This window comes from Salvelinus fontinalis, chromosome 4 (genome assembly GCF_029448725.1).
Source record: "Salvelinus fontinalis isolate EN_2023a chromosome 4, ASM2944872v1, whole genome shotgun sequence".
Taxonomy (NCBI): Eukaryota; Metazoa; Chordata; class Actinopteri; order Salmoniformes; family Salmonidae; genus Salvelinus; species Salvelinus fontinalis.
In genome coordinates, this window is record NC_074668.1 from 60,968,588 (window position 1) to 60,994,491 (window position 25,904).

At 43.2% G+C, this 25,904-nt stretch overlaps 1 protein-coding gene across 4 annotated transcripts in view; it reads right to left on the reverse strand.

Moving 5' to 3' along the window:
- Positions 1-25,578, reverse strand: part of LOC129854122 (tetraspanin-4-like) — a 110,030-nt gene extending 84,452 nt beyond the window's left edge. The window contains exons 1-2 of one of the 4 annotated variants that reach the window (XM_055920871.1): positions 25,325-25,578; positions 4,316-4,395 (exon numbers count right to left, since the gene is read on the reverse strand). In XM_055920871.1, coding sequence (XP_055776846.1) covers positions 4,316-4,378 — 63 coding nt within the window. In that variant the 5' untranslated portion in view covers positions 4,379-4,395; positions 25,325-25,578. Of the gene's footprint in view, positions 1-4,315; positions 6,148-25,324 lie in introns of those variants that run through there. The other 3 variants (XM_055920869.1, XM_055920870.1, XM_055920868.1) reach the window with 3 other exon arrangements.
- Between the last annotated feature and the right edge of the window lie 326 nt (positions 25,579-25,904).

The following is a 25,904-nucleotide window of genomic DNA, read 5'->3' on the forward strand; positions in this document are numbered from 1 at the left end:
GAGTCAAGATCACTTTGAGTCAAAATGCAAGCAGAGATCTACTGCTCAGATTTCTTAAAAACATGACTTAAAAAAATGTAAGCCTATGCAACATTAACCAATTAAAACAGTTCTGTAGCAATGAGGTTCGTGCAGTAGGCTATAGGCCAAATACATTATCACTGCATATTGTCTATGCTTGAATTTGCCTGCCAATGTTGTTATTCTCAGACCATTTTGAAATTATATATATTTTTCAATGGGATATATGATCACACTGATAATAGTTAATTTGTTTCATTACTTGTGAGGCACAGCTAAGTGAGCATAATACTTTTTTTACAAAGGGATAGTCTTCCAGCTGATGGCAAAACTCAAGTCGCACTGCATTATTTATGCCTCATGCACCAATTCATGTTACTCCTATGGCCAGAGAAAGTGAAACATTCCTTGATATTAAAAAAGACACAAGCCGCTAATAAACAACTCAAGCTTATCGGAACACTTTGCTATACTCAGTCATTGCCACTGCAGTGCTGGTTGTAGCGTGTGGAAGTAGGGAGAACACGCATTTTACAGCTTATAAAAAGGTATTGAACAAAGTGTTGACAGTGCTGAAATAACAACTTAAACATGAACTTACACATAAAACAGCCGCTCTCTCTAGTCATGGTTTTAACAGTTTAGAAATTATACAGTATCAACTTTGATGTGCGTTTGAGGCTTCTTTTTACAGTCTATGGCTCAAGAAAACTGTGCAGACATGAGCTATCTGATTGGCCAGCGGCAGGCCTGTAGGAGCACTTGATTTGCTCTCTGGGCCTGCCGGGTAGGCAGAGTATTTCTTTTAGACACATGAAATGGTTCAAATTGGGAACACTTTGCCTTCCAGTGACCGTATGTACATATCCCAGACAGAAGCCATGGATTACAGGCAACATCAAGCTAAAGGCTAGAGCTGCTGCTTTCAAGGAGCAGGACACTAATCCGGACGCTTATAAGAAATCCCACTATGCCCTAAGACGAACCATCAAACAAGCAAAGCGTCAATACAGGTTTAAGATTGACTCTTACTACTCCGGCTCTGACGCTTGTCAGATGTGGCAGGGCTGAAACTATTACAGACTACAAAGGGAAACCCAGCCGCTAGCTGCCCAGTGGCGCGAGCTTACCTGACGATTTAAATGCCTTTTATGCTCGCTTCAAGGCAAACAACACTGAAGCATGCATGAGAACACCAGCTGTTCTGTACGGCTGTGTGATAATGCTCTCGGTAGCCGATGTGAGCAAGACCTTTAACTTCTTATGGCTGGGGGCAGAATTGAATAGCTTGGATGAATAAGGTGCCCAGAGTAAACTGTCTGCTACTCAGTCCCAGTTGCTAATATATGCATATTATTAGTAGATTTGGATATAAAACACTCTGAAGTTTCTAAAACTGTTTGAATGATGTCTGTGTATAACAGAACTCATATGGCAGACAAAAACCTGAGAAAAAAATCCAACCAGGCAGTGGGAAATCTGAGGTTGGTTGTTTTTCAACTCATTCCTTATTGAAGATACAGTGGGATATTGGTCATGTTGCACTTCCCAAGGCTTCCTCTAGATGTCAACAGTGAGACACCTAAGACAGCGCTACAGGGAGACAGGACGGACAGCTGCAGTGGCAGACCACGTGTAACAACACCTGCACAGGATCGGTACACCTGAACATCACAGGTACAGGTACAGGATGGCAACAACTGTCCGAGTTACACCAGGAACGCACAATCCCTCCATCGGTGCTCAGACTGTCTGCAATAGGCTGAGAGAGGCTGGAATGAGGGCTTGTAGGCCTGTTGTAAGGCAGGTCCTCACCAGACGTGAATGGCAACAATGTTGCCTATGGGCACAAACCCACCATCGCTGGACCAGACAGAACTGTCAAAAAGTGCTCTTCACTGACGAGTGGCGGTTTTGTCTCACCAGGGGTGATGGTCGGATTCGCGTTTATCGTTGAGGGAATGAGCGTTACACCGAGGCCTGTACTCTGGAGCGGGATCGATTTGGAGGTGGAGGGTCTGTCATGGTCTGGGGCGGTGTGTCACAGCATCATCGGACTGAGCTTGTCATTTCAGACAATCTCAATGCTGTGCGTTACAGGGAAGACATCCTCCTCCCTCATGTGGTACCCTTCCTGCAGGCTCATCCTGACATGACCATCCAGCATGAAAATGCTACCAGCCATACTGCTAGTTCTGTGCATGATTTCCTGCAAGACAGAAATGTCAGTGTTCTGCCATGGCCAGCGAAGATCCCGGATCTCAATCCCATTGAGCACATCTGGAACCTGTTGGATCGGAGGGTGAGGGCTAGGGCCATTCCCCCAGAAATGTCCGGGAACTTGCAGGTGTCTTGGTGGAAGAGTGGGGTAACATCTCACAGCAAGAACTGGCAAATCTGGTGCAGTCCATGAGGAGGAGATGCACTGCAGTACTTAATGCAGCTGGTGGCCACACCAGATACTGACTGTTACTTTTGATTTGGACCCACCTTTGTTCAGGGACACATTATTAAATTTCTGTTAGTCACATGTCTGTGGAACTTGTTCAGTTTGTCTGTTGTTGAATCTTGTTATGTTCATACAAATATTTACACATGTTAAGTTTGATGAAAATAAACGCAGTTGACAGTGAGAGGAAATACATTTTTTGCTGAGTTTATAATAAATCATGTAGCACATATAGGATAAGTGAGTTTTCTGTAGCCTACAGGCTGGACATAAAATGTATGACAATGTAAGATGGACACTGTTTACATCATGCAGGTTTCTCCAATCAAATAGCCAAACCTAAATGACACCCAATCAACTAAAAATTGCGCTGTCATGTTAGCAAACAACATATCCTAAAAACAGGACAGGTCAAAGTAAAATGATCAATATGGAATGGACAATCACAAGTGCTGTCCAGGAGTTTCATCCCATTGTCATGATCAGTGGCTTCAAGTTTGTATCCGTACATTTTTGACAAGCTGATCATATCTTAAATAGCCAAATTGATTAGTTACAGGAATACGGACAAAAAAAAGCCAAATGCAACGGTCTGTTTAACAAAATGGTGGGCCTACCACATGGATGGGCATCTGAAGGCTCCTCAGAGGAGGAAGGGGAGGACCATCCTCTTCAGTGAATTTCAGAAAATAAATGGGCCTAGGCCTACACAACATCAAATATAACAGGCTAATTAGCTATATAACAGGCTAATTAGCCGTATTGATGATGGCACAATATGTTTTACATTTAAGTCATTTAGCAGATGTTCTTATGCAGGGCGACTAACAGGAGCAGATAAAATGAAGTGCCATGCTCATGGGGTGCGTGGCTAGACAGAGGATACACCAAACATCCCTGCCATTTAGCTCCAGACTTTTAAACGGGCATCTAATTCCAATTGAAGAGCTCTGCCCGTTTCATCTTATTAGAAGCATACATATCTGAACGCTGTCTGAAGAGGTAAAAAGTATACCCCATGACAAGACCTCTCTCACATGTAAGTGATCATTTTGTTTGCCAGCATGTATTGCCCGTGACCCCCCCCCCCCCCCTCTCCCACACACAGACACAGCTGCTAATCACAAATACATTGACCCCTTTCTGGCAGCAGGTTATAGCTGGTTTTAAAAAGGGTCTGGAGGTCACTGGCTCCCAGGAAGGAGTGGGCCTTCGCAGTGATTGCTTTCCAATGTACAAGACCTCATTTTATTACAAAAGAGGACAGGCACATTCAATTAGTCAAAGGGGACCATAGAATCAGGACGCTGTAGAGACCCAAATTCCCAGAGCATGCAGAGAAAAGGATAAAGGAAGGTCATGAAGGGTGAGTATAGATAGACATCTGTGAATTTGAAGCTTAACGGTCACGTTTGACAAGCCGTGCAGGCGTCAAAAGAGTGGTGAGGGGACGGATGCTATCGCCGTGAGACTGACACAATCAATCAGACACAGTCAAGAGCCCCCAAGTGTAAAAAGATAGGATTGTGTAGTAGACGGACCAAATTGACAGCAGCCACTTTTGCAAAAGAGTAAGATAGATGTGATAATGAATTAGTGTGACTATTTCAATAAAGTGATACCCGCGATACAAACAGGTTTGCGCATGCATAGGCTGAACACAAACAGACAGAAATATACCCACATAGAAATACAGAAACTAAACTTAATGAATTAGACCCACATAATCACTCATAACACCTATACAGACACAGACAGACAGACACACTGGAAACACCAAGGCTTGCCACATCTCAAACACCCCCCACCACACACACACTCCAAATGCCAAAAAGCTGGACTCACCCAGAAGAGGAGGTTGAAGAAGACCATACCGTAGCGCAGGCTCCTCATGCAGCCCTCAGCCATCCTGCAGCGCCGCAGCTCTAGGAGGAAGATGAAGGAGAGGTCCAGGTAAAACACCACATACTTCTTCCCCTGCGAGGTGGTGTAGCGGCCTTTAGCCGCCTGCGGACCCGGCGCCGTGTGGAAGCCGAATGCAAAGGGCGGACGTTTATACTCGTACTCGCCACTGTAGCTGTGGAAGCCCGAGGTGAAGGGTGGCGTCTCGGGCTTGCTGTCCAGTGAGGGACTGCGCCGGTACGGCGTCTCGTCCGTGCTCGAGCGCCTCATGGACCAACCAGAGGTGAGACGCGAGCAACAGCCAAAGTTTTATTTCAACACCCTCAAGAGCTTCAAGATTTCTTTGAGAGCCCACACAAAAAAGTCCCTTAAGACCTAAACAGAGACACAAAGTCCAAATAGCGTGTCCTCAGGGGACAAATGTGCATAGTTGTGGTGCCAGTAATGTGGAATAGCAACTGTTTCTAAGCAAACCAGCCTACAGTGTTCTCACCACAGAAACTGAAGCGTGAATAGGCATGTAGTCCAACTGTGCCCCTGCAGTGATAGACCAGCTAAGATTAAAACACATCACCTCAAATCCGTCTGTGGACGATGTCTTGTCATCTGTGGTTATCCAGAGTGCCTTCATTCGTAATCCTACACCTGTATATTCCCATTTTAATGTTGCTTAATCCTACAACACCTGTATATTCCAGTTTCCCTTTGCTCAATCCTACAACACCTGTTCGTTATATGTTCCTTTCCTGAATCCCACAACTACACCTGTCTATCACTTGAAAAAATAAACTCCAGTTTTTCCAATTCCTGCTAATCTCAGGTGAATCGGTCACACATAATTGCAAGAGCGCTTGGCACTTCCCGAACTGCTCTAATGTGGTCGGTTGCCTGAGTGATACGCCACACCTGGTGCCATTAGAAATTCCCGGAGCAGGTGCGCTCTGGCAGAAAACAGCCACTTTTGACAAGAACAGTGTTTTAGCCAATCAGTCTCTTTTACACCAGAACCACTTCTCCATTAAGACCGCACGCTAGTACTATATCCAGTTGGAATTGATTCTGAATGTTCACCAGTGTCCATTGTCTTGGCTCCACTTTCCCCCACATGCAGAAAAGTTAAAAGGAGAGAAGATGTGCAGACCAAGAGACAACACTGAGGTGAATGCGTGGGGATGAGTGAAAGGAAAAGACACGTGAGAAAAGGATAGGTAACTGAAATGAGGAGAGCATTCTTTGGTTTCCTTTAGGTGAGCGCTCTACCACTTTCCTTGCCTGGTTTTCCTGTTCGTTCTCTCTTTCTCCTCTCTAACTCCCCCTTTCTGCTTTTCCTCTGTTCCCCTTCCCGCAGCTGCTGTTTCACAGGTCTACCTGCTACTTGCCTCACTCCTTCTTCACCTCTGTCTCCCTCCCTTTCTGTCTATCAGTTCCACAGTCCAGCCAGTAGAGCATTGCATTCAGGCAAGGTTCCCTCTCCTTCTCTTCTCTCCCTCCCTTCTGTGCACCCTTTTGTTTGTTTTCTCCTCTTCCTCTCTAGGTGGGTAACTAGAGTAAAGTATCTGCCAGGGTCATTTCCAGAAGAAGAGAGAGAGACACCTTCCTTGGATGAGGGAAGAAAAAAAAAGACTGCAGTGTTATAGCAACCGTCCAGCTCCCTCTCGCTCTCCCTCTCCCTTCCACCCTCCCTCTCTCTCTCTCTCTCTCTCTTTCTCTTGCTTACTGTCTCTCATTCACTCACACTATTTCAGCACTCCCCACTCTACTCCTTGGTAACTGTCCTCAAATCCTGACAGTGAGATGGGTTGGAGCAGTCATTCACAGCCTATAGCCACACCCTACTACAGAGCTGAGCCAATCCGCTTCCTGCGTCCCATCCTCCCTCGCACCACACACTGTTCCTTTCTCTCCCTCGCTCTCTCTCTGACACACAAACACGTGAGCATCAACCCCACACAAAAGAGGACCTGCTCCTTGGTTAACATACCAGAAAGATGCTAGTGCTTCCTCTCCCTTTCTCTCCATCTCATTCCACATTCTAAGGTTGTTCTCTCACTCAAACCTACACTCTATAGATGCTTGACTACAGTCATGTTTTCTACCTCTACCCCTCCGACAGGAACAAACATACCCACACAGTGCAGCTAGAATCCCAGGCTGCAAGAAACTCTCCCTAGATATACATATGCTATGAACAAAATAACACGCTCCACAACTCTGTGACCATCTGGTTCAAAACAATGGATGGTGATGACGGCTTCCAAGCCAACATACAATTTCTTTTGAATAACAAAAAAGGTCAATTATGATTGAACATATTTTCCCCTCGCCAAGATGCCAGTAGCAGAATATTGAACTTTCAGTTTGTTCTTAGATGCATGTACATGTTAGGCTTATGGGTAACACAATGCCTTGCAGTCTATCATTGTGTATTGCTTGCTAATGATGTTTGGTAATTGTGTGGATCATCTAAAAAAATAGCATTTGTATTGATATTAAATTAAATCCTATACTGTATAATATACCTATTCAAAATCCTTTTCCATATACCTCACATATTGCTGAACACACAAAATAAGGAATGTAGCACAGTTCCCTGTAGATATGCGTATCAGTCCATCAGGCTTACAGCATAATCTCTCTTCTACAGGCTTACAGAACCATGCCTGGTAGCCCCATCTTAAAGATAAAACCAGCAATGATAAACTACATTAGGACAATTTAATGACGAATTCAAATAGGACTGGAGGCTGGTCCAGGTAGGAAGGAGGAAACAGACCTCTTGTAAATGTGGGAAAAATACATCAAACATATTCAGACAACAATATGGATCATTTAATGTAAATACTATACACATACAGACAATGTCCTTACTTCCCATAAGAATAAATCCTTCACGGTCTCTATAACCTTGTTGTTGTTGTATGCTTGCCTTTATTTTAGACCCACAGAGAATGAAAGAGTACCAGCCTATTGTGGCTTAGTCAGTCAGTTGGCGCTTTTACCGTATACAGGGAAACCCTGAGGCTCAGCAGGTTGTGAAATGCACTATATGTACTAAGCCACCTTCAATAAAAAGACAAAGTGACCAGGAAATACAATAGTCTTAAAGTAGGGGAGAAGACTGCGAGGCCACATTCTAATGTAGTCACCATAGGCTAGCAGATCACCTACGTCCAAGACAAGGACTCTTTAATAGAGGAGGAGTAGTCTATACCACTGGCACGTGACATTAATATTTTGTCAAGTGAACTAATGATAATGGTTGTGGAGTGACATCAATACGTCTATGCTGAGGACAAGTCAATTGCATGCTTGATCAATGTCAATGATCAACGCTTGAATATTGAGAGCAGGACTGTCTCAATAGGATGTAGATCGGTGGTTCCAAACTGTGGGTCAGAGACCCCAATGTTGGATCATGACTGGAGTGCAGGTTGGTTGGAGGATAAAAACAATATCACTATGTAGTTAATTCCTTCAAATTGGCCAAAATATGTCCTTAAATGTCATCATTTTCAAGCAAAAATGCATTTATTTTACTACATTTTCTATTTTCATTGCCTGGGTTTTTCAGCTGCACAAAAAAAATTGAAAAAATGTATTGGGTTTTATTTTGGAAGGAGGCAGGGGAAAATGTGGACTTTCCACACAGAGGGGATCAGTACAATTACCAGATACTAAACACTGTGCAAACCCAGTAAAAGAAACCAAGAGAAAAACAACGGTGTGCCCCTGAAGAGCAACGGTAGATTACCTCTCCTAGTGTGAAACGACAAAGGAAATGGAACTTTAATAATTCATCAAATCTGCCGCAAAGCCTCCACACACATAGCCTCCATAGAATTCATTTCTATTTGATTTGCAGTCATACCGGGCAGTGTGTATCGAAACACAGTTCCACACAGTCCACACTGATATCCACACTGGGTGGCATTCAATCAAACTCACACTGCAGGAAACCCTGTACTGTCCTAAATGGATTTTACAAACGTGGATCCAGCACCCTGTAACGGCTGTCCTCGCTGACAGAAGGAGAGGACCAAAACGCAGAGTGGTTAGTGTTCATTATTTAACGAAAGTCAACAAAACACTTCAAAATACAAAACAACCAACAAACGTGACAAAACCGAAACAGTCCTGTGTGGCACAAACACTGACACAGGAACAAACACCCACAAACACACACGTGAAACCCCGGCTGCCTAAGTATGATTCTCAATCAGGGACAACGATTGACAGCTGCCTCTGATTGAGAATCATACCTGGCCGAACACAAACATCCCAACACAGAAAACAACACATAGACAACTCACGCCCTGACCATACTAAATAAATACAAAACAAGAGAAAACAGGTCAGGAACGTGACACACCCAACTTTTTTTAAAGAGTCATTTGTAAGTGAGCACATTGTCTATTATCTCATCTTAATTACAGCTATAGCGATACAAGCATCAAAACAGAACATCGGTCTCAGCCCTAAATAAACTATAGCGATATGTAAGAGGGCACCTGCCGTCCATCCATTACAATTCTCAGCCCGGGGACAGTGTCAAGAGATGCCAGCCTGATGCTGACCTCATCACACCTAACAGCCCCTGTGAAAACCTCTTCACCCGCCATAATCACGATGTATGCATATCTATCAGATCTCTCAGTAATGTTATGAACCTAATCCATCTTCACTAACATATCAGGTTTCTCCTGTTATAGGATAATATTCTCCACTCGATTTCTATGCAGAGTCGAGGAATGCTTTCTTTATGCATCAGCACATGCTGATTTCGAACATGATTGATAATGAGTGTGTTTGTAATGAATGCGTGTTGAGACAGGGGGAAAGGTGTATGTGAGACTGACACAGACACAAAACTGGGGTTAGGGGAGGTGTTGGCTCATCGGAAGTATTATCCATTGTCATTGTCTCCCGAGGAATTAGATGAGATTGGTGGGGAAAATCCCCTTAGAGGACAGGGTGTAAGGATTGCAGTACATAATCCATCTATTGCACATATACACACTCATAGACACCCCCACCCCCCCACCCCCCCACACAGGATTTAAGAAAAAATGGACAATGTTTGTTTGACCCCCTTCCAAACAGGCCCATTTTTACCACATTCCTGTGACAAGGGGTGGCAGTGGTGTACAGACGTGGGTGGGCGTTTATTTGAATAAAATCCATTGAATATACACCATCAAAAATAAATATATTATTAATTTGTTTTGGTAGGTCCTAAGAAACACTATAAGACTAATAAAATTTATTTTTTTAAAACGACACATATTTTGTAGTAAGAATACAGAATAAAATAAATCATATTTTCCCCACACAACTTGTGTCACGGAAAGGTGAAAAAATGATATATTTTTGAAACAGCCCAAACCCATGCTTTTTTAAAAATCCATGTTTGATCTATTTCTTACCCACTTTGTTAGGGTGCAGACGTAGGGTCTTAACGTTGATTGTATCTTCATCGTGATACTGATAGAAAATAAAAGCAATCCTATTTTCAAAAGCATGCGAGTCTCGTGTTAATATTTCACAACCTCCGCGTACTTGTGAAGTTGCATACATGCGATCGAGCAAAACAAAAAGGCCTACATTTGATTTGGGCAACATTATTGCATGCTGAATGTTTCTGATCAGTGATAGATGGGCAAATGAATAAATGAGCTATACAACCCCCACTTATTTGCGCAGCCAGAAACCAATTAACCAAATAGCCCATACAGACAGAGATTCAGTGAAACAAAATCGCATTGATTGAAACAAGTCAATGACGTCTCAGGCTTTTGGGCAAAAACGTAGACCTAGGCTACTAAGCGACTGCAAGTGAAGAGCAACATAATCCACTTGTTAAACTACATAACATGCTGGCAAAATGTTCAAATAGATGAGCCAACTAGACAAGATGATCATGAGCAGCACTCACCTTAATTTAGATAACATTTCCCCAGCCTATTTGTTGCCTAACCAATACGAAAACAGAGATTCAGTGAAAAACAAAATCTGACATTGACTCCTTTGACTCCCCTTGATAAATCAATCAAAACGGTGCTGAAATTATCATCTAGTTGACCACACGCAGGTATGGCTTCAAATGTATTACAATGATTGGAGGACTTCGGGAGTTTCAATAAGCAACAATTTGATACATGCCTTCAATTGAAATACCCTACTTTATTCCAATATTTTTGTCATTCAGTGATATTTATTCCCACAGTAATTCTTTATGGGTCCATCCAGTTGTGGTTAAGAAAACATTTCATGCTTAGTGGTAGGGTATGCGAAGAAGAGTGACATGCCTTGCAAAGTTTAGAACTGGCAGAAGGATGGTTAACTTGTGCTGCCTAGCAACCATCAAGAGTTTAAGAGCGTAGTGCGTGCCAATGCCGCCTCAGCATTAAGCTATGTTTCATACTAAAGGCGTAAGCATGCCTTGATTCGGCTGGCGCATAGCCTAACTAGTGTGCTCGCATTCTCCCTTAAAATACCTTTGCTTGAAAAACGAGAGAAAAAGCAGCAATAGTTCTGTTTGTCTATCTTGAGACACCGTAGCCAAAATAGTCAGTATTCATCTAAAATAACTCAAGAAATCTGTCATTCATTTTTACGTTTTGCCCGAGGAGATTTTTTGTTGCGCAATTGTACACCCAACTAAAATGTTTGGTGAATAATCCCTACTGTTGACCAATCACCAACGAATGGGCATAGACTTGGGATACCGATTTCAGTTTGCCTCAAGAGAACACACGAACAGCCGGAAAACCCTTGCCGAAGACCAAAACAGTCATAAAATCTATTCATAATATATGCACAAACTGTTCCGAACTGTTTTGGATGGGAAATATTCAGATGCCTTAAGCCATTGGCAGAAGTTTACTGAAATGATTACTAGATCATTAGGTGGAAATTAAAGTTTCGGTTTTGATACAGGTGTTGTATTAGTCTATAAATACATCTCTGCCAAAATTTGTCATCTCTCCCATGTCCTATTCGACTAGTAGTTGTTCTGAAATGTTTATTGCTTGCCTACATTTTACTCCCTCCTCTATGTTAAATATAACACACATACATTCATTATTAATTTTGGTTGCCTATCCTGACGTGAAGTTTGTTCTATAGAAAGTATTTGACTCTGATGTGTGCCACAGAAAGTATTTGACTAGTGACAAAATTAAGGAAATTAGAAGGGGGGTACGGCAAGGCCATTTTCTTGCCTGCCGAAAGTCTCACCTCCCTTCTATCTTGGGACTGCAAGGCCTGGCACACTTCAGAATAATTTTTGGTAGTTCAAACTCAGGTTGACCAGTAGTGTGTCACAGAAAGTATTTGACTCTAGCCACAAAATTAAGGAAATTAGAAGGGGGAGGAGAATTTCTGGAACCCCCCCCCCCCTTCTAATTTCCTTAAATTTTGTCACTAGAGTCAAATACTTTCTATGGTGCACGTCAGAGTCAAATACTTTCAATAGAACAAACTTCACTTCAGGATAGGCAACAGAAATGAATAATTAATGTATGTGTGTTATATTAAACATAAGAGGAGGTGTCACGTTCCTGACCTGTTTTCTGTTAGTTTGTGTATGTGTTAGCTGGTCAGGACGTGAGTTTGGGTGGGCAGTCTATGTTTTCTATTTCTATGTTGGTTTAAGGGTGACCTGATATGGCTCTCAATTAGAGGCAGGTGGTTTTCATTTCCTCTGATTGAGAGCCATATTAAGGTAGGTGTTTTCACACTGTTTGTTTGTGGGTGGTTGTCTTCCGTGTCAGTATGTTATTTCGTACCACACGGGACTGTTGCGGTGTGTATGTAGTCTGTTCCTGTTCGTGCGTTCTTCGTGTCTATGTAAGTTCTCATGTTTAGGTCAGTCTACTTTCATTTTGTTATTTTGTATCATTTATAGTGAAGTTCGTGTTTTCGTCTTTTCTGTAAATAAATAATGTCATCATACCTCGCTGCACATTGGTCTTCCGATCCCTCTCTCCTCTCCTCGTCTGAGGAGGAGGAAGATTTAGAGTTTCGTTACAGAACCACCCACCAAATTACCAGAACCAAGCAGCGGGGAAAAGGACAGCAACCGCAGAAATCCCAGGACTTGTGGACTTGGGAGGAAGAGTTGAACGGAGAAGGACCCTGGGCACAGGCTGGGGAGTATCGCCGCCCCAAAGCTGAGCTGGAGGAAGCGAAAGCTGAGCGGCGGCGATATGAGGAGGCAGCACGGCAGCGGGACAGGTACGAGAGGCAACCCCAGAATTTTTTTTGGGGGGGGGGGGGGCTAGAGAGGAGTGTGGCTAAGCCAGGTAGCAGACCTGAGCGCACTCCTCGGGCTTATTATAAGCAACGCGTCACTGGTCAGGCACCGTGTTATGCGGTTAAGCGCACGGTGTCGCCAGTGCGTGCCCATAGCCTGGTGCGCTATAGGGCAGCCCCCCGAAAGTGTCAAGTGAGTGTGGGCATCCAGCCGGGGCGTATTGTGCCTGCTCAGCGTGTCTGGTCTCCGGTACGCAGTTTCGGTCCAGGGTATCCTGCGCCGGCTCTGCGTGCTGTGTCTCCGGGGCGCTGGGAGGGTGCAGTGCGTCCTATGCCTACGCTCCGCTCGTACCGGGCAAATGTGGGAGTGGAGCCTAAGGGAGAAGTGCGCGTAGTAGGCACTAGATCTCCAGTGCTCATCCACAGCCCGGTTCAACCTGTGCCTGCACTCTGGAGGGTACGGGCTGGAGTAGTATGCCAGCCTGGGGGAGTGGTGCCAAGGCTGCGCACCAGAGCTCCAGTGCTCCCCCACAGCCCGGTCCTTCAGGTGCCTTTTAACATCAAGCCTCCTGTAGGTCTCTCCAGCCTGGTGGGTCCTGTGGCAGCCCCACGCACCAGGCTGTCTCTCCGTCTCCTCCCTACAGGTGTGCCCGTCTGCCCAGCGTCGCCTGAACTGCCCGTCTGCCCAGCGTCGCCTGAACTGCCCGTCTGCCCAGCGTCGCCTGAACTGCCCGTCTGCCATGAGCCTGCAAAGCTGCCCGTCTGCCATGAGCCTGCAAAGCCGCCCGTCTGCCAAGAGCCTACAGAGCCGTCCGCCAGACAGGAGCCGCTAGAGCCTTCCGCCAGACCGGATCAGCCAGAGCATTCCGCCAGACCGGATCAGCCAGAGCATTCCGCCAGACCGGATCAGCCAGAGCCTTCCGCCAGACCGGATCAGCCAGAGCCTTCCGCCAGACCGGATCAGCCAGAGCCTTCCGCCAGACCGGATCAGCCAGAGCCTTCCGCCAGACCGGATCAGCCAGAGCCTTCCGCCAGACCGGATCATCCTTCAGAGCCGTCCAGCCAGGACCAGCCTTCAGAGCCGTCCAGCCAGGACCAGCCTTCAGAGCCGTCCAGCCAGGACCAGCCTTCAGAGCCGTCCAGCCAGGACCAGCCTTCAGAGCCGTCCAGCCAGGACCAGCCTTCAGAGCCGTCAGCGAGCCATGACCAGCCAGAGCCGTCATCCAGCCAGGATCCGCCAGAGCCAGCCAGCCAGGATCCGCCAGCCAGTCCGGTGTTGTCCCTCAGTCCGGAGCTGCCGTCCCTCAGTCCGGGGTGGCCCCTAAATCCAGCGGGACCCATGTCTAGGGTTCCCAGTCCAAGGTCGGTTGCGAGGGTCGCCACCTTGAGGAAGACACAGAAGCGGGGATTTATTATGGTGGGATTGGGACAGCGTCCGGAGCCGGAGCCACCACCGTGGTCAGATGCCCACCCAGACCCTCCCCTAGACTTTTGGTGGTGCGTTCGGAGTACGCACCTTGAGGGGGGGGTTATGTCACGTTCCTGACCTGTTTTCTGTTAGTTTGTGTATGTGTTAGCTGGTCAGGACGTGAGTTTGGGTGGGCAGTCTATGTTTTCTGTTTCTATGTTGGTTTAAGGGTGACCTGATATGGCTCTCAATTAGAGGCAGGTGGTTTTCATTTCCTCTGATTGAGAGCCATATTAAGGTAGGTGTTTTCACACTGTTTGTTTGTGGGTGGTTGTCTTCCGTGTCAGTATGTTATTTCGTACCACACGGGACTGTTGCGGTGTGTATGTAGTCTGTTCCTGTTCGTGCGTTCTTCGTGTCTATGTAAGTTCTCATATTTAGGTCAGTCTACTTTCGTTTTGTTATTTTGTATCATTTATAGTGAAGTTCGTGTTTTCGTCTTTTCTGTAAATAAATAATCATACCTCGCTGCACATTGGTCTTCCGATCCCTCTCTCCTCTCCTCGTCTGAGGAGGAGGAAGATTTAGAGTTTCGTTACAGGAGGGAGTAAAATGTAGGCAAGCAATAAACATTTCAGAACAACTACTAGTCAATAAGATATGGGAGAGATGAATTTTGGCAAAGAGATTTATTTATAGACTAATACACTTAAAACAAATAGCCAAATCGAAAATGGCAGACATTACTAGTGGCTGCCCCGCGATCAAAGGACACAAAAAAAATAAAAAATGCTTTCTGCGACTAAAATGAAATGTAGGCTAAACTGACAATGATGAATTGAGTGCGTGCGCCTTCACGCGAAGGGGAGATTTTCGGCACAACACCTGCAATACATTTCAGTTATAAGGAAAAAGCGGGAAAAAAGTTTTCGGTATGGTAAAGTTGGTGGGAAAAAACGTCGTAGTATGAAAGGGATATTACACACATGCAGCAAGCAAAAATCACAACGTACCTAGCACACACACAGCCCCACACTCACACACCCCTACACAAGCCACTGGGCTCACTTACTGTACATCATGGCGTTATTAACACAGTATAGCGGGTGAATAACGGTGAAGGGATTGCATTCGCAGTATGAGTAATCTCGTCACTAGATTTCCCAGACAGGTGGCTGTGCGTTGGCGAGCTCCAGGAAACTTGATGAAGAGGGAAAGTAGCAGAGCGGTAGAAAAGTGGTAAATGCGGAGAGTATTGGGGGCACATGTCAGGTCAGCGGACAGGTGTGTGTGTGTGTGTGTGCACGGTGCATATCAGTCACGTGCCCGACTTCGTCTTTGATTATAACCAAAGCAGTTTATTTTTTCCAAGGATCGCTCATTACCCTCCCCACGTTAGATTGCACTAGATAGTGTTGCGTCTGCTGAACTGTCTCATATTTCTCTCGAATTCACTGGTAATGGCTTCCCAGTTCCCAAGGGTATCGATTCATCCACTTAACCTGGCACCATAAAGAATGAGAACCAATATGCTGTTGTTTGATTACGGTAGCTACTAGCTTAGAGCAAGCCTTTTCTGGAGCACACAGTGTTGCTTCTGAGCTAAGGCCAAACCATATGACCAATGGCATAGGGCTACACTCTTAGAATATACAATAACTCTTTTTGGTTATCTTGGTTCCTCTGTGGAAAGGGTTCTACTATACATGAAACCCAAAAAGGTTCTGCCTGGAACCTAAAAGGGTTCTTCTATGGGGACAGCCAAATAACTCTTTTAGGTTGTAGATAGCCCCAATCAAACTCTCACTGCAGGTGAAGCTCAACTGTGGTAAAGCTGGCCTCATCGTAGTCAGTGCAAGCTTAGAGACATTGCACATACACAGTTTAAACTGTTAAGTGAGAAATGCAGAGTTCCTCTGAGGTTCTCACCATATAGAATTAATAATCATACAAATATAATTAGTAATTCTATTTCTATGGTTCACATCCCCGCTGTGGGAACATAAGAGTTCTGGTGCCATAACCGGGAAATCGTGTTTACTAGTTGAAACACACTGGCTGGTAAGTAATTCATGTTTGAAAATAAATAAATGATATGATAGTCCTCTGCATATGCTCCCCCACACTTCCTAACAGACTTCCTGGTCGAAACACACGTTTGTTTTCGCATGTTTCGCAGTAGGGGTCTGAAAGAAACCAGCCCTAATTATGTTCACTTCAGTTAGCGCGTGATGTTAAATCAGTGTGGAAACCGATTGGATTTGAAAAAAGGACATTTCCTATTTTCTTCACCCAACTTTTTACCTAAATCCAATGACATAGTGAAATGTTTTGTTGATTTCACGTTGAATTCACATTAGTTGACAACTCAACCATATGTAAATCAAAACTAGACGTTGAACTGACGTCTGCGCCCAGTTGATTGAATGTTTATTTAATGTACTAAAATGTTCATTAAACCAACACCGAAGGTGTTTGCTAAGTAGCAAAGAAATTGAAACTGGTTAACAGTGGCGGTATATTCTTAAGAATTCTTTCAAGTACATAAGCCTGTGAAGACCTAATTACCCAAATCATAATTACTGTTAGTGGAGGACTGTTTGCATGGAGAGAGAGGATGTTAATTAGTACATTTACATTACATTTTAGTCATTTAGCAGACGCTCTTATCCAGAGCGACTTGCAGTAGAGTGCATACATTTTATTACATTTTTTACATACTGAGACAAGGATATCCCTACCGGCCAATCCCTCCCTAACCCCTAACCCGGACGACACGATGCCAATTGTGCGTCGCCCCACGGACCTCCCGGTTGCGGCCGGCTGCGACAGAGCCTGGGCGTGAACCCAGAGACTCTGGTGGCGCAGCTAGCACTGCGATGCAGTACCCTAGACCACTGCGCCACCCAGGAGACCTACACAGAACCGTAGGATAAATACTATAATAATAATAATAATAATAGGATAAAAGTAAAATGGAGAGCTAAGCACTCCAACAGATTGTGGTCCACTCCTCTACACATCTTTTCCAACAAACGTATATTACCATTTCAGTCATGTTGTCTTTACTCGTAAACATTTTTTTTTACACGCATTACTATGTCGCTTTGGATAAAAGAATCCGCTAAATGGTATATATTATTATATAAAAAAAAAAAGAACGATTCAGTTTGAAATAATACAATAAAGTGGTGAGTCCAACATTGATCTTACCTCTTTGAATGGCAAGTCTATAGCTCGTGGGATAACTAATATATTTACAACCTGAGTTGCATTAAGGTACAAGCTGTCCAACATGACTCCAAACCAAAGATGTTAAACAGTAGTCCTACACAACAGTGGTGGCTGGGAGAGGTGAGGAGGCTGGACACCTTATTTAAATCGTCAGAAAATTTGCTACAACAGAATGTTGATAGTCATATGTAAGAATGATGAGAAACATACAGAGGCCATTTTTGCTGGATTTAGGTTTCCCAATTGTCTTATTTGTCTCAGGTTCGTCCATTTTCTTTCTTTCTATCTGACTTGCTAATGTTCTGGTGACTGGTGAACAGAAATAGCAGGAAAGAAAACTGGAGCAAATATGAAAGTAGGTGAGAAAAAGGGGAGTGTTAAGTAGAACACCTATTTATGTTTGGGGAATGAGAAAGGAGGGTAATTGGGGGATGAGGGAACTAACTCTAGGAGTTGACGTAATGATAAAAGGGTCAAACACTAAATAACTACCAAACACGCACAATCCCTCAGTCTAGTCCATTCACACACGCTAACATGAGGTTTCTTTCCAATATTTGGATGAGTTGAGACACTTTCGTTTGACTATCTTTCCCACTGGTGGTCAATTTAAACACTGCATGTTCACAGAAATGTTACACTATATCCCAACAGTGTCAAACCTGCTGATGCAGTAAGTCCTTTGTGGCCTCAATCAGCTTTTAAATCAAAATAGTCATAACCCCACTGTCACCCAGGAAGTAGACAATGTCAGCGTGAACACAAAATATGTGTCTGTTTCCTAAATAACGTCCCCTGCCTCCCTCTCACAGCATAGGAACGCTTGACAGCTGGCATGGCATTATCCCTAACTGCATCATCACTCTCTCCAAAGACACCAGGAAGTGTAATCCAACTGCACAAAAACAATGAGTCAGCCAACTACTGCAGGTTAACAATATTGAATCAGGCTAAGGTATTAAATGTTCGGAAAATAATTGGGAACACATACTGTATAACACATAGCAGAGAGAGAGACAGGTAGAGAGAAAGGTAGACAGAGAGAGTCAGGTTAGGAGAGAGAACAGGGAAGAATGAGAGGTGCCCTGGGACTCCACTTCACCTTTGATCAGGCTCACTCTTTTTTTTCAAAAACAGAGGGAATACTTGATCTAGGAAAATCTATGACTGTGTGAACTGTGTCGCAAACTTTCCCAGGGTGTATTTTTGAAATAAAGCAGAGCTAGGGGGGCTTCAGGATTGGACAACACATTCTTTGCGATTTCTGACAGATTTGTTGCCATGGCAACTAAACCCGGCCAAGCAAGTAAAACAGCACCTTGTGAACTTCTCAATGAGAGAGCGAGTCACTGTGGACTGTGGCGTGGCAGACCATGCATGCTAATGATATAATGGAGGACCTTGTTAGGGGTGAAGCTAATAGAAGCAAATACATTTACATAAGTTCCCATTTGGTTGATTGATTTGCTGCGTTAGTGTGCTAATTTGTTCAACCATGGATCTCTATTTACCTCTCTGAAGACAGCAAATCACCATCTAGCAACTTTTGCAAGACGAAACACCAATCCATGACGGGTGATCTGCATGTAGCCTACATGGAGTCCTGTGTGGCTCATTTGGAAAAGCATGGCACTTGCTGAGTTATGATTGTGGGTTTGATTCCCACTGGGCCCACCCATATGAAAATGTACTGTAGACACACACTACTATAAGTCATTTGGATAAAAGTGTCTGGTAATTGGCATATATTTATGTATTTCATTTTCAATGCATTTGCAAAAATGTATAAAAACATGTTTTCACTTTGTCATTATGGGGTTTTGTGTGTAAATAGATGAGAAAAAATCTATTTAATCAATTTTGAATTCAGGCTGTAGCAACAAAATATTGAATAAGTCAAGGGGTATGAATACTTTCTGAAGGCACTGTATACCTTACATGCAACCCATGATAAGACTATGTAATGTGCATGTTAACAAAGTCTATTAAACTGAATAGCTGACTCCATTTAACATTCTAGAACAAACACGTACAATCAAGTATTATGCGTTTAGCTGACTAAGATCAAGGAATGGTCATGAGAAATGAATATCAAAGCAAGTATTATTTAACACCTTTGTAAAATGAATGGATTCACATACAAGGCATACATTGTAAGCTACAAGGCAATACTGACATTAACAAAACATAATTCTAGGCATTTACAGTGCATTTGGATAGTATTCAGACCCTTTGACTTTTTCCACATTTTACTACACTACAGCCTTACTCAAAAATGGATTCAATTGTTTTTTCCCCTCATCAATCTACACAGAATACCTCATAATGACAAAGTGAATACAGCTTTGTAGAAATTGTTGAAAAAAATTATCACATTTACATCCGTATTCAGACCCTTTACTCAGTACTTTGTTGAAGCACATTTGGCAGCGATTACTGCCTCGAGTCTTCTTGGGTATGACGATACAAGCTTGGCACACCTGTATTTGGTGAGATTGGAAGAAAATCCCCAAATCCAGATGTGCAAAGCTGATACAGACATACCCAAAATGACTCAAAGCTGTAATCGCCTAAATGGTGCTTCTACGATAAACAAATTGGCTGCGCCCCTGCCCAGTCATGTGAAATCCATAGATTAGGGCCTAATTTATTTATTTAAATTGTCTGGTTTCCTTATATGAACTGTAACTCAGTAAAATCTTTGAAATTGTTGCATGTCGCGTTTATATTTCTGTTCAGTATAATATGCTTATATGCTAACTAAGTGTGACAGACACTGGAAGCTAATTGAGGATATAATTACATAAAAGACCCTGAACTGAAATGGATATTTGTTCAATGACAGAGTGTCATATTAGCTGCACTGTGACATTTCAGCTGCATTTATAATATTTGCGAACTGGAGGAGAGCAGCGGGGAGGATGAGGTGAACAGTGGAGTGGAAAATGAGTCTTTAAAAGGGACTGATTTACATTAAATAAATAGATAATGCCGCAACCATGTCTAAAATACAGCACTATGCGTCCTGCTGACTATCAAGAGCAGGCTCTTCAACAAAGTGGTTGTGGATTGTGCTGACATGCATGAGGTCCCTGGTTCAAGTCCAGCTCCTGGCTCTATCACCCAAATTCACAACAACGTGTTAGGCTTTTTCAGCGTTATAATACTTAATGTCATATACTAAAGCGCCTTTTCTGCACTAAAGGCACTATACCACATAGCATAAGACCATTATCACAGTATACACAATAACACCATATCAAACCGATCAGATATACAAGAAAGCTCCTCAGTCAGCTAGTTACACGTTCATGTGTGACAGAGTTTTACCACAGGAGTATTGAGTTGTGGACTGAATGAAGCCTCCATCTTTACAAGCACTCAATCTCACTACTATGCCAGATTACATTACTACTATGCCAGATTACATTACTACTATGCCAGATTACATTACTACTATGCCAGATTACCCGGTCACTCTCCAGAGGTCGAAATAGCCCCATGTAAACCATCAAAATATTAATGGGCCTTCTATTGCAGTGTACTTATCTATAGGGAACTCCCCACAGAATGATTGGCAAGCAACCATTCATTCATGACAGTCTGGACAACAGAGTTTGAAATGCAGTAAAGAGTAAATCAATGTAGTCTCACTGAAATACAAAATAAAAATAAATGGTGAGAGAAAAATTGAAAACGAGAGAGAGACAGAGAAGAGAGAGAGAGTGAAAGAAGAGAGACTGAACAACAGATAGATGTTATTGTTGCCCAAAGGGTGTGTGGTGAGACTGAGAGGGAGGAAGAGTGTGTGGTTGAGGCATTTGGTTTTTCACTCCATTTACTTAACTTCAGCACTCCCACACAATAGTAAACAAACAAAAGACACTTCAAAATAGGTCCAACATGGCCTTGTTCACATCTGCATCTGATCTTACAACCAACCTGACAAGAGGCACAATGGTACATTTTGTGAAGTGTGTGTATGCAGTATAGTGCCTGTCTAGTGCTAGTTGTACATTTCCCTCTCTCTCTCCCTTTATATTTTAGAAGGCCCTTTAGGAGGCAGCACCTGTATGTACAAATCTTTCCTCCCACTTGTGCCTAAAAGGGCTTCTCTGTGCATTGTCCAGGAATACACACACTCACTACACATTCTTTTACCACACAAACAAACTGTCACGCCCTGGCTACAGAGAGGCTTTTTATTCTCTATTTTGGTTAGGCCAGGGTGTGACTAGGGTGGGCAGTCTATGTTCTTTTTTCTAGGTTTTTGTGTTTCTATGTGTTTGGCCTGGTGTGGTTCCCAATCAGAGGCAGCTGTCAATCGTTGTCTCTGATTGGGAGCTATACTTAGGTAGCCTGTTCCCACCTGGGTTTGTGGGTAGTTGTTTTTTGTTTCGTATCTGTACCAGACAGAACTGTTTCGGTTATTCTTTTGTCATTTTCGTATTTAGTGTTCGGTTGCTATTATATTAAATATGAACATGCACCACGCTGCACCTTGGTCCTCATCTCCTTCTCCCGACGACAATCGTTACACAAACGCTCTACAATCTTTAGCCTAGTGGTTAGAGCGTTGGGCCAGTAACCGAAAGGTTGCTAGTTTGAATCCCCAAGGTGGACATCTGTCATTCTACCCTTGAGCAAGGCAGTTAACCCCCCACAACAGTTCCCCGGGCACCCAATGTGGAAGCCCCCAGCACCTCTCCAATTCAGAGAGGTTGGGTTAAAAGCAGAAGTCAAGTTTTGGTTGGACCTTGTGTGCAATTGACAATAAAAATACATGTATTATTTATTATGACCTATTTCTCTTTCTCCCTCTTTTTTACACACACACACACACACACACACACACACACACACACACACACACACACACACACACACACACACACACACACACACACACACACACACACACACACACACAAACCTACTATACAGAGCTGGGTTAGCATGTCCACTCTCAGTGGAGCCAGTGTTTGCGATAATTATCCCGAACCGAATGTTGCCACACCTAGAGGGAGCCACAAGTCGCCCACAAAGCTCTCAGGGAGAAAAAACACCAGCTGCAGGAGTAAAACCAAAACACTCCCTCTGCCTTCTCCACCCCCCCCTTTTTTATCGTTCCTGTTTAAACTGTTTTTCAAATACTTTTTAAAACCTTGGCCTTGTTAGTGAACACAACAGAAAAAAACATGGCCAAATTTCAAAGCCCAAACTTGGGGTATGCCGGTTCCATTTTCTCTCGGCTTGTGCAAGTCAATGTAAACAGTAGGCTACTGCCAACTGTGAAGTTAGAGTTCATCAGTTCATCCGCGTTGGCCTGTTGAGGTGTGGGCGCGCATATGGAGGAGGCTGTGTCTGTGCTCTCGCTATGTTTACTAAGCTCTGCATTGGCATAACACCAACACGTTCATGTACTGTAAGCATATTGCTGCAATATACAACAACAAGAATTGTATCGATATGAATGATAAGTCACTTTGATGGTCCTTAGTTGGTTGGTCATGACATACAATGCATTGGGCCAGTAACCGAAAGGTTGCTGGATCAAATCCCCGAGCTGACAAGGTAAAAATCTGTCGTTCTGCCCCTGAACAAGGCATTTAACCCACTGTTCCCCGGTAGGCCATCATTGTAAATAAGAATTTGTTCTTAACTGACTTGCCTAGTTAAATAAAGGTTATTAAAAAATGTATTCAATTGTTTTTTCCCCCTCAATCTAGCGACAATATCAAAGCAAAAAACATTTTCTTTCGACATTTTTGTACTTTGTTGAAGCACCTTTGGCAGCGATTACAGCCTTGAGTCTTCTTGGGTATGACGCTACAAGCTTGCCACACCTGTATTTGGGGAGTTTCTCCCATTCTTCTCTGCAGATCCTCTCAAGCTCTGTCAGGTTGGATGGGGAGCATTGCTGCACAGCTATTTTCAGGTCTCTCCAGAGATGTTCGATCGGGTTCAAGTCCTGGCTGGGCCACTCAAGGACATTGTTGCGAAGCCACTCCTGCATTGTGTTGGCTGTGTGCTTAGGGTCATTGTCCTGTTGGAAGGTGAACCTTTGCCCCAGTCTGAGGTCCTGAGTGCTCTGGAGCAGGTTTTCATCAAGGATTTTCTGTACTTTGCTCCGTTCATCTTTCCTTCAATTCTGCCTAGTCTCCCAATCCCTGCCGCTGAAAAACATCCCCACAGCATGATGCTGCCACATCTATTCCTCACCGTAGGAATGGTGCCAGGTTTCCTCCAGACGTGATGCTTGGCAAACAGGCCAAAGAGTTCTATCTTGGTTTCATCAGACCAGAGAATCTTGTTTCTCATGGTCTGAGTCTTTAGGCGCCTTTTGGCAAACTCCAAGCGGGCTGTCATGTGCTTTTTACTGAGGAGTGGCTTCCGTCTGGCCACTTTACCATAAAGGCCTGATTGGTGGAGTGCTGCAAAGATGGTTGTCCTTCTGGAAGGTTCTCCCATCTCCACAGAGGAACTCTGGAGCTCTGTCAGAGTGACCATCGGGTTCTTGGTAACCTCCCTGACCAAGGCCCTTCTCCCCCGATTGCTCAGTTTGGCCGGACGGCCAGCTCTAGGACAATGATGGAGGCCACTGTTCTTCGGGGCCGTCAATGCTGCAGAAATGTTTTGGTACCCATCCCCAGATCTGTGCCTCGACACAATCCTGTCTCGGAGCTCTACGGACAATTCCTTCGACCTCATGTCTTGGTTTTTGCTCTGACATGCACTGTCAACTGTGAGACCTTATATAGACAGGTGTGTGCCTTTCCAAATCATGTCCAATCAATTGAATTTACCACAGGTGGAATCCAATCAAGTTGTAGAAACATCTCAATGATGATCAATGGAAACAGAATGCACCTGAGCTCAATTTTTAGTTTCATAGCAAAGGGTCTAAATACCTACATAAATAAGGTATTTCTGTTTTTTATTTTTAATACATTTGCTAAAATGTCTAAAAACATGTGTTCACTTTATCATTGTGGGATATTGTGTGTAGATTGATGTGTAGAACATTTAATCAATTTTAGAATAAGGCTGTAACGTAACAAAATGTGGAAAAGGTCAAGGGGTCTGGATACTTTCCGAATTCACTGTAGAGATGGAAGTTAACACATTTGTAATAGAAAACATCTTACATTCCTATACCAGCCTATATTATAAGATCACATAAAGTATTCTTGTCCTATGATGAAATTGTACTGTAGGGCTGATCAGCCTGCCTTTATCTGTGGGTATGAGTTGGGCAGTCAGTGAGGCTCAATGTTCCTCTTCCAAAAGAAGGAAAGCCAATACAAGGGAGGGAACAGCTCCAGGAATGCTTGGAATTCTGAAATGTTATTCTCTAGGGAAAGTTTATTTCTGTCTTTTATCTGGAACCAGGGGAAAGTTTCTCTCTGACACCCTTTCTCGTTCCTCACTCCACAGAACTAGAACCACTCCACAATTTTTTTTCAAAGTAACACAATAAAATAACAAAAATAAGGGGTATATTGCATCATTTTTGTTATTTTATTGTGTTACTTTTTTTTTTTTAACTTTAGTTTCATAAAAGTGCATTGATGGTTAAGGGCTTGTAAGTAAGCATTTCATGGTAAGGTCTACACTTGTTATATTCGGTGTGTGACAAATATAATTGGATTTTGATTTGAAAAAAACAACATGAGGAGATACATTTGAATCATCACGTGGTTGCTACGGAATTGGATAAATATTGAATTAGTAAATTAGTAGCCCTAAGTATATAATAGTATATAACTATAATACTAACTCTCCTAAGGGACGTTGGTGTGATTTTGAAGATGTTGTCATGATGATAAGAAATTGCTTGTTTCCATGACCATGTATTCAAAACTCTTCCAAAAAGGTATTAAAGTAGCTGTCATAATGATAAATAGTTATTCTGTGTGTGTGTCAGAAAAAAGTTCTGGAAATAGACAATTAAAATAGTTTGCACAGCACATTAGCATCAATTGGTATGTTAGCTAGGTCTGTAATCTATAAATTGGCTGAAAATAGCAATATTGCCAGGGGAAATGTAGGCTTACCTCTATTTATATTTTCTCGTCAATAATGGTCCTCCCCGTAGAATACTCGGTGAGTATGCTAACTTTGAAAGTTCACTCTTTCTCGCTCTCTCTATTTGTCTCTCTCGTGCCTGAGGTTCCCGTTGTAAAACTAGAACCACTTTCAAATATATCAGTAACGTTACTGTAGTAGCCTACACATTTGAATTCCCATCGGGCGAACACGTTTCTGGAGCTCCGCAATGGTGATGATAGGCACATTTCAATCAGTTTACATGCGCTCCTTCTCTAGTACAGAAGGTGGCGGTAACACCATTTCTGTTTCCCTGTTTTATTCTTGTTCCCAAATACTTTATACACAAACAAAAATTCCAAAATTGTATACAAAAATTACACATATTTTTGATTGAATTTAGCTATTTTATTAAAACTTAATCCGAATGAAAAACAAAAATAATAACATTTTCCTGAATCATTGTAATAAGATTTTTTCAGAGTGATTACAATTGCACTAGAATTGTTTTTTTATTTTGTATTATTTCATTGATATTTTTGGTATGTTTTAGTATTTTATTGTTAATACCTGCGTTCTGTTTTGAAT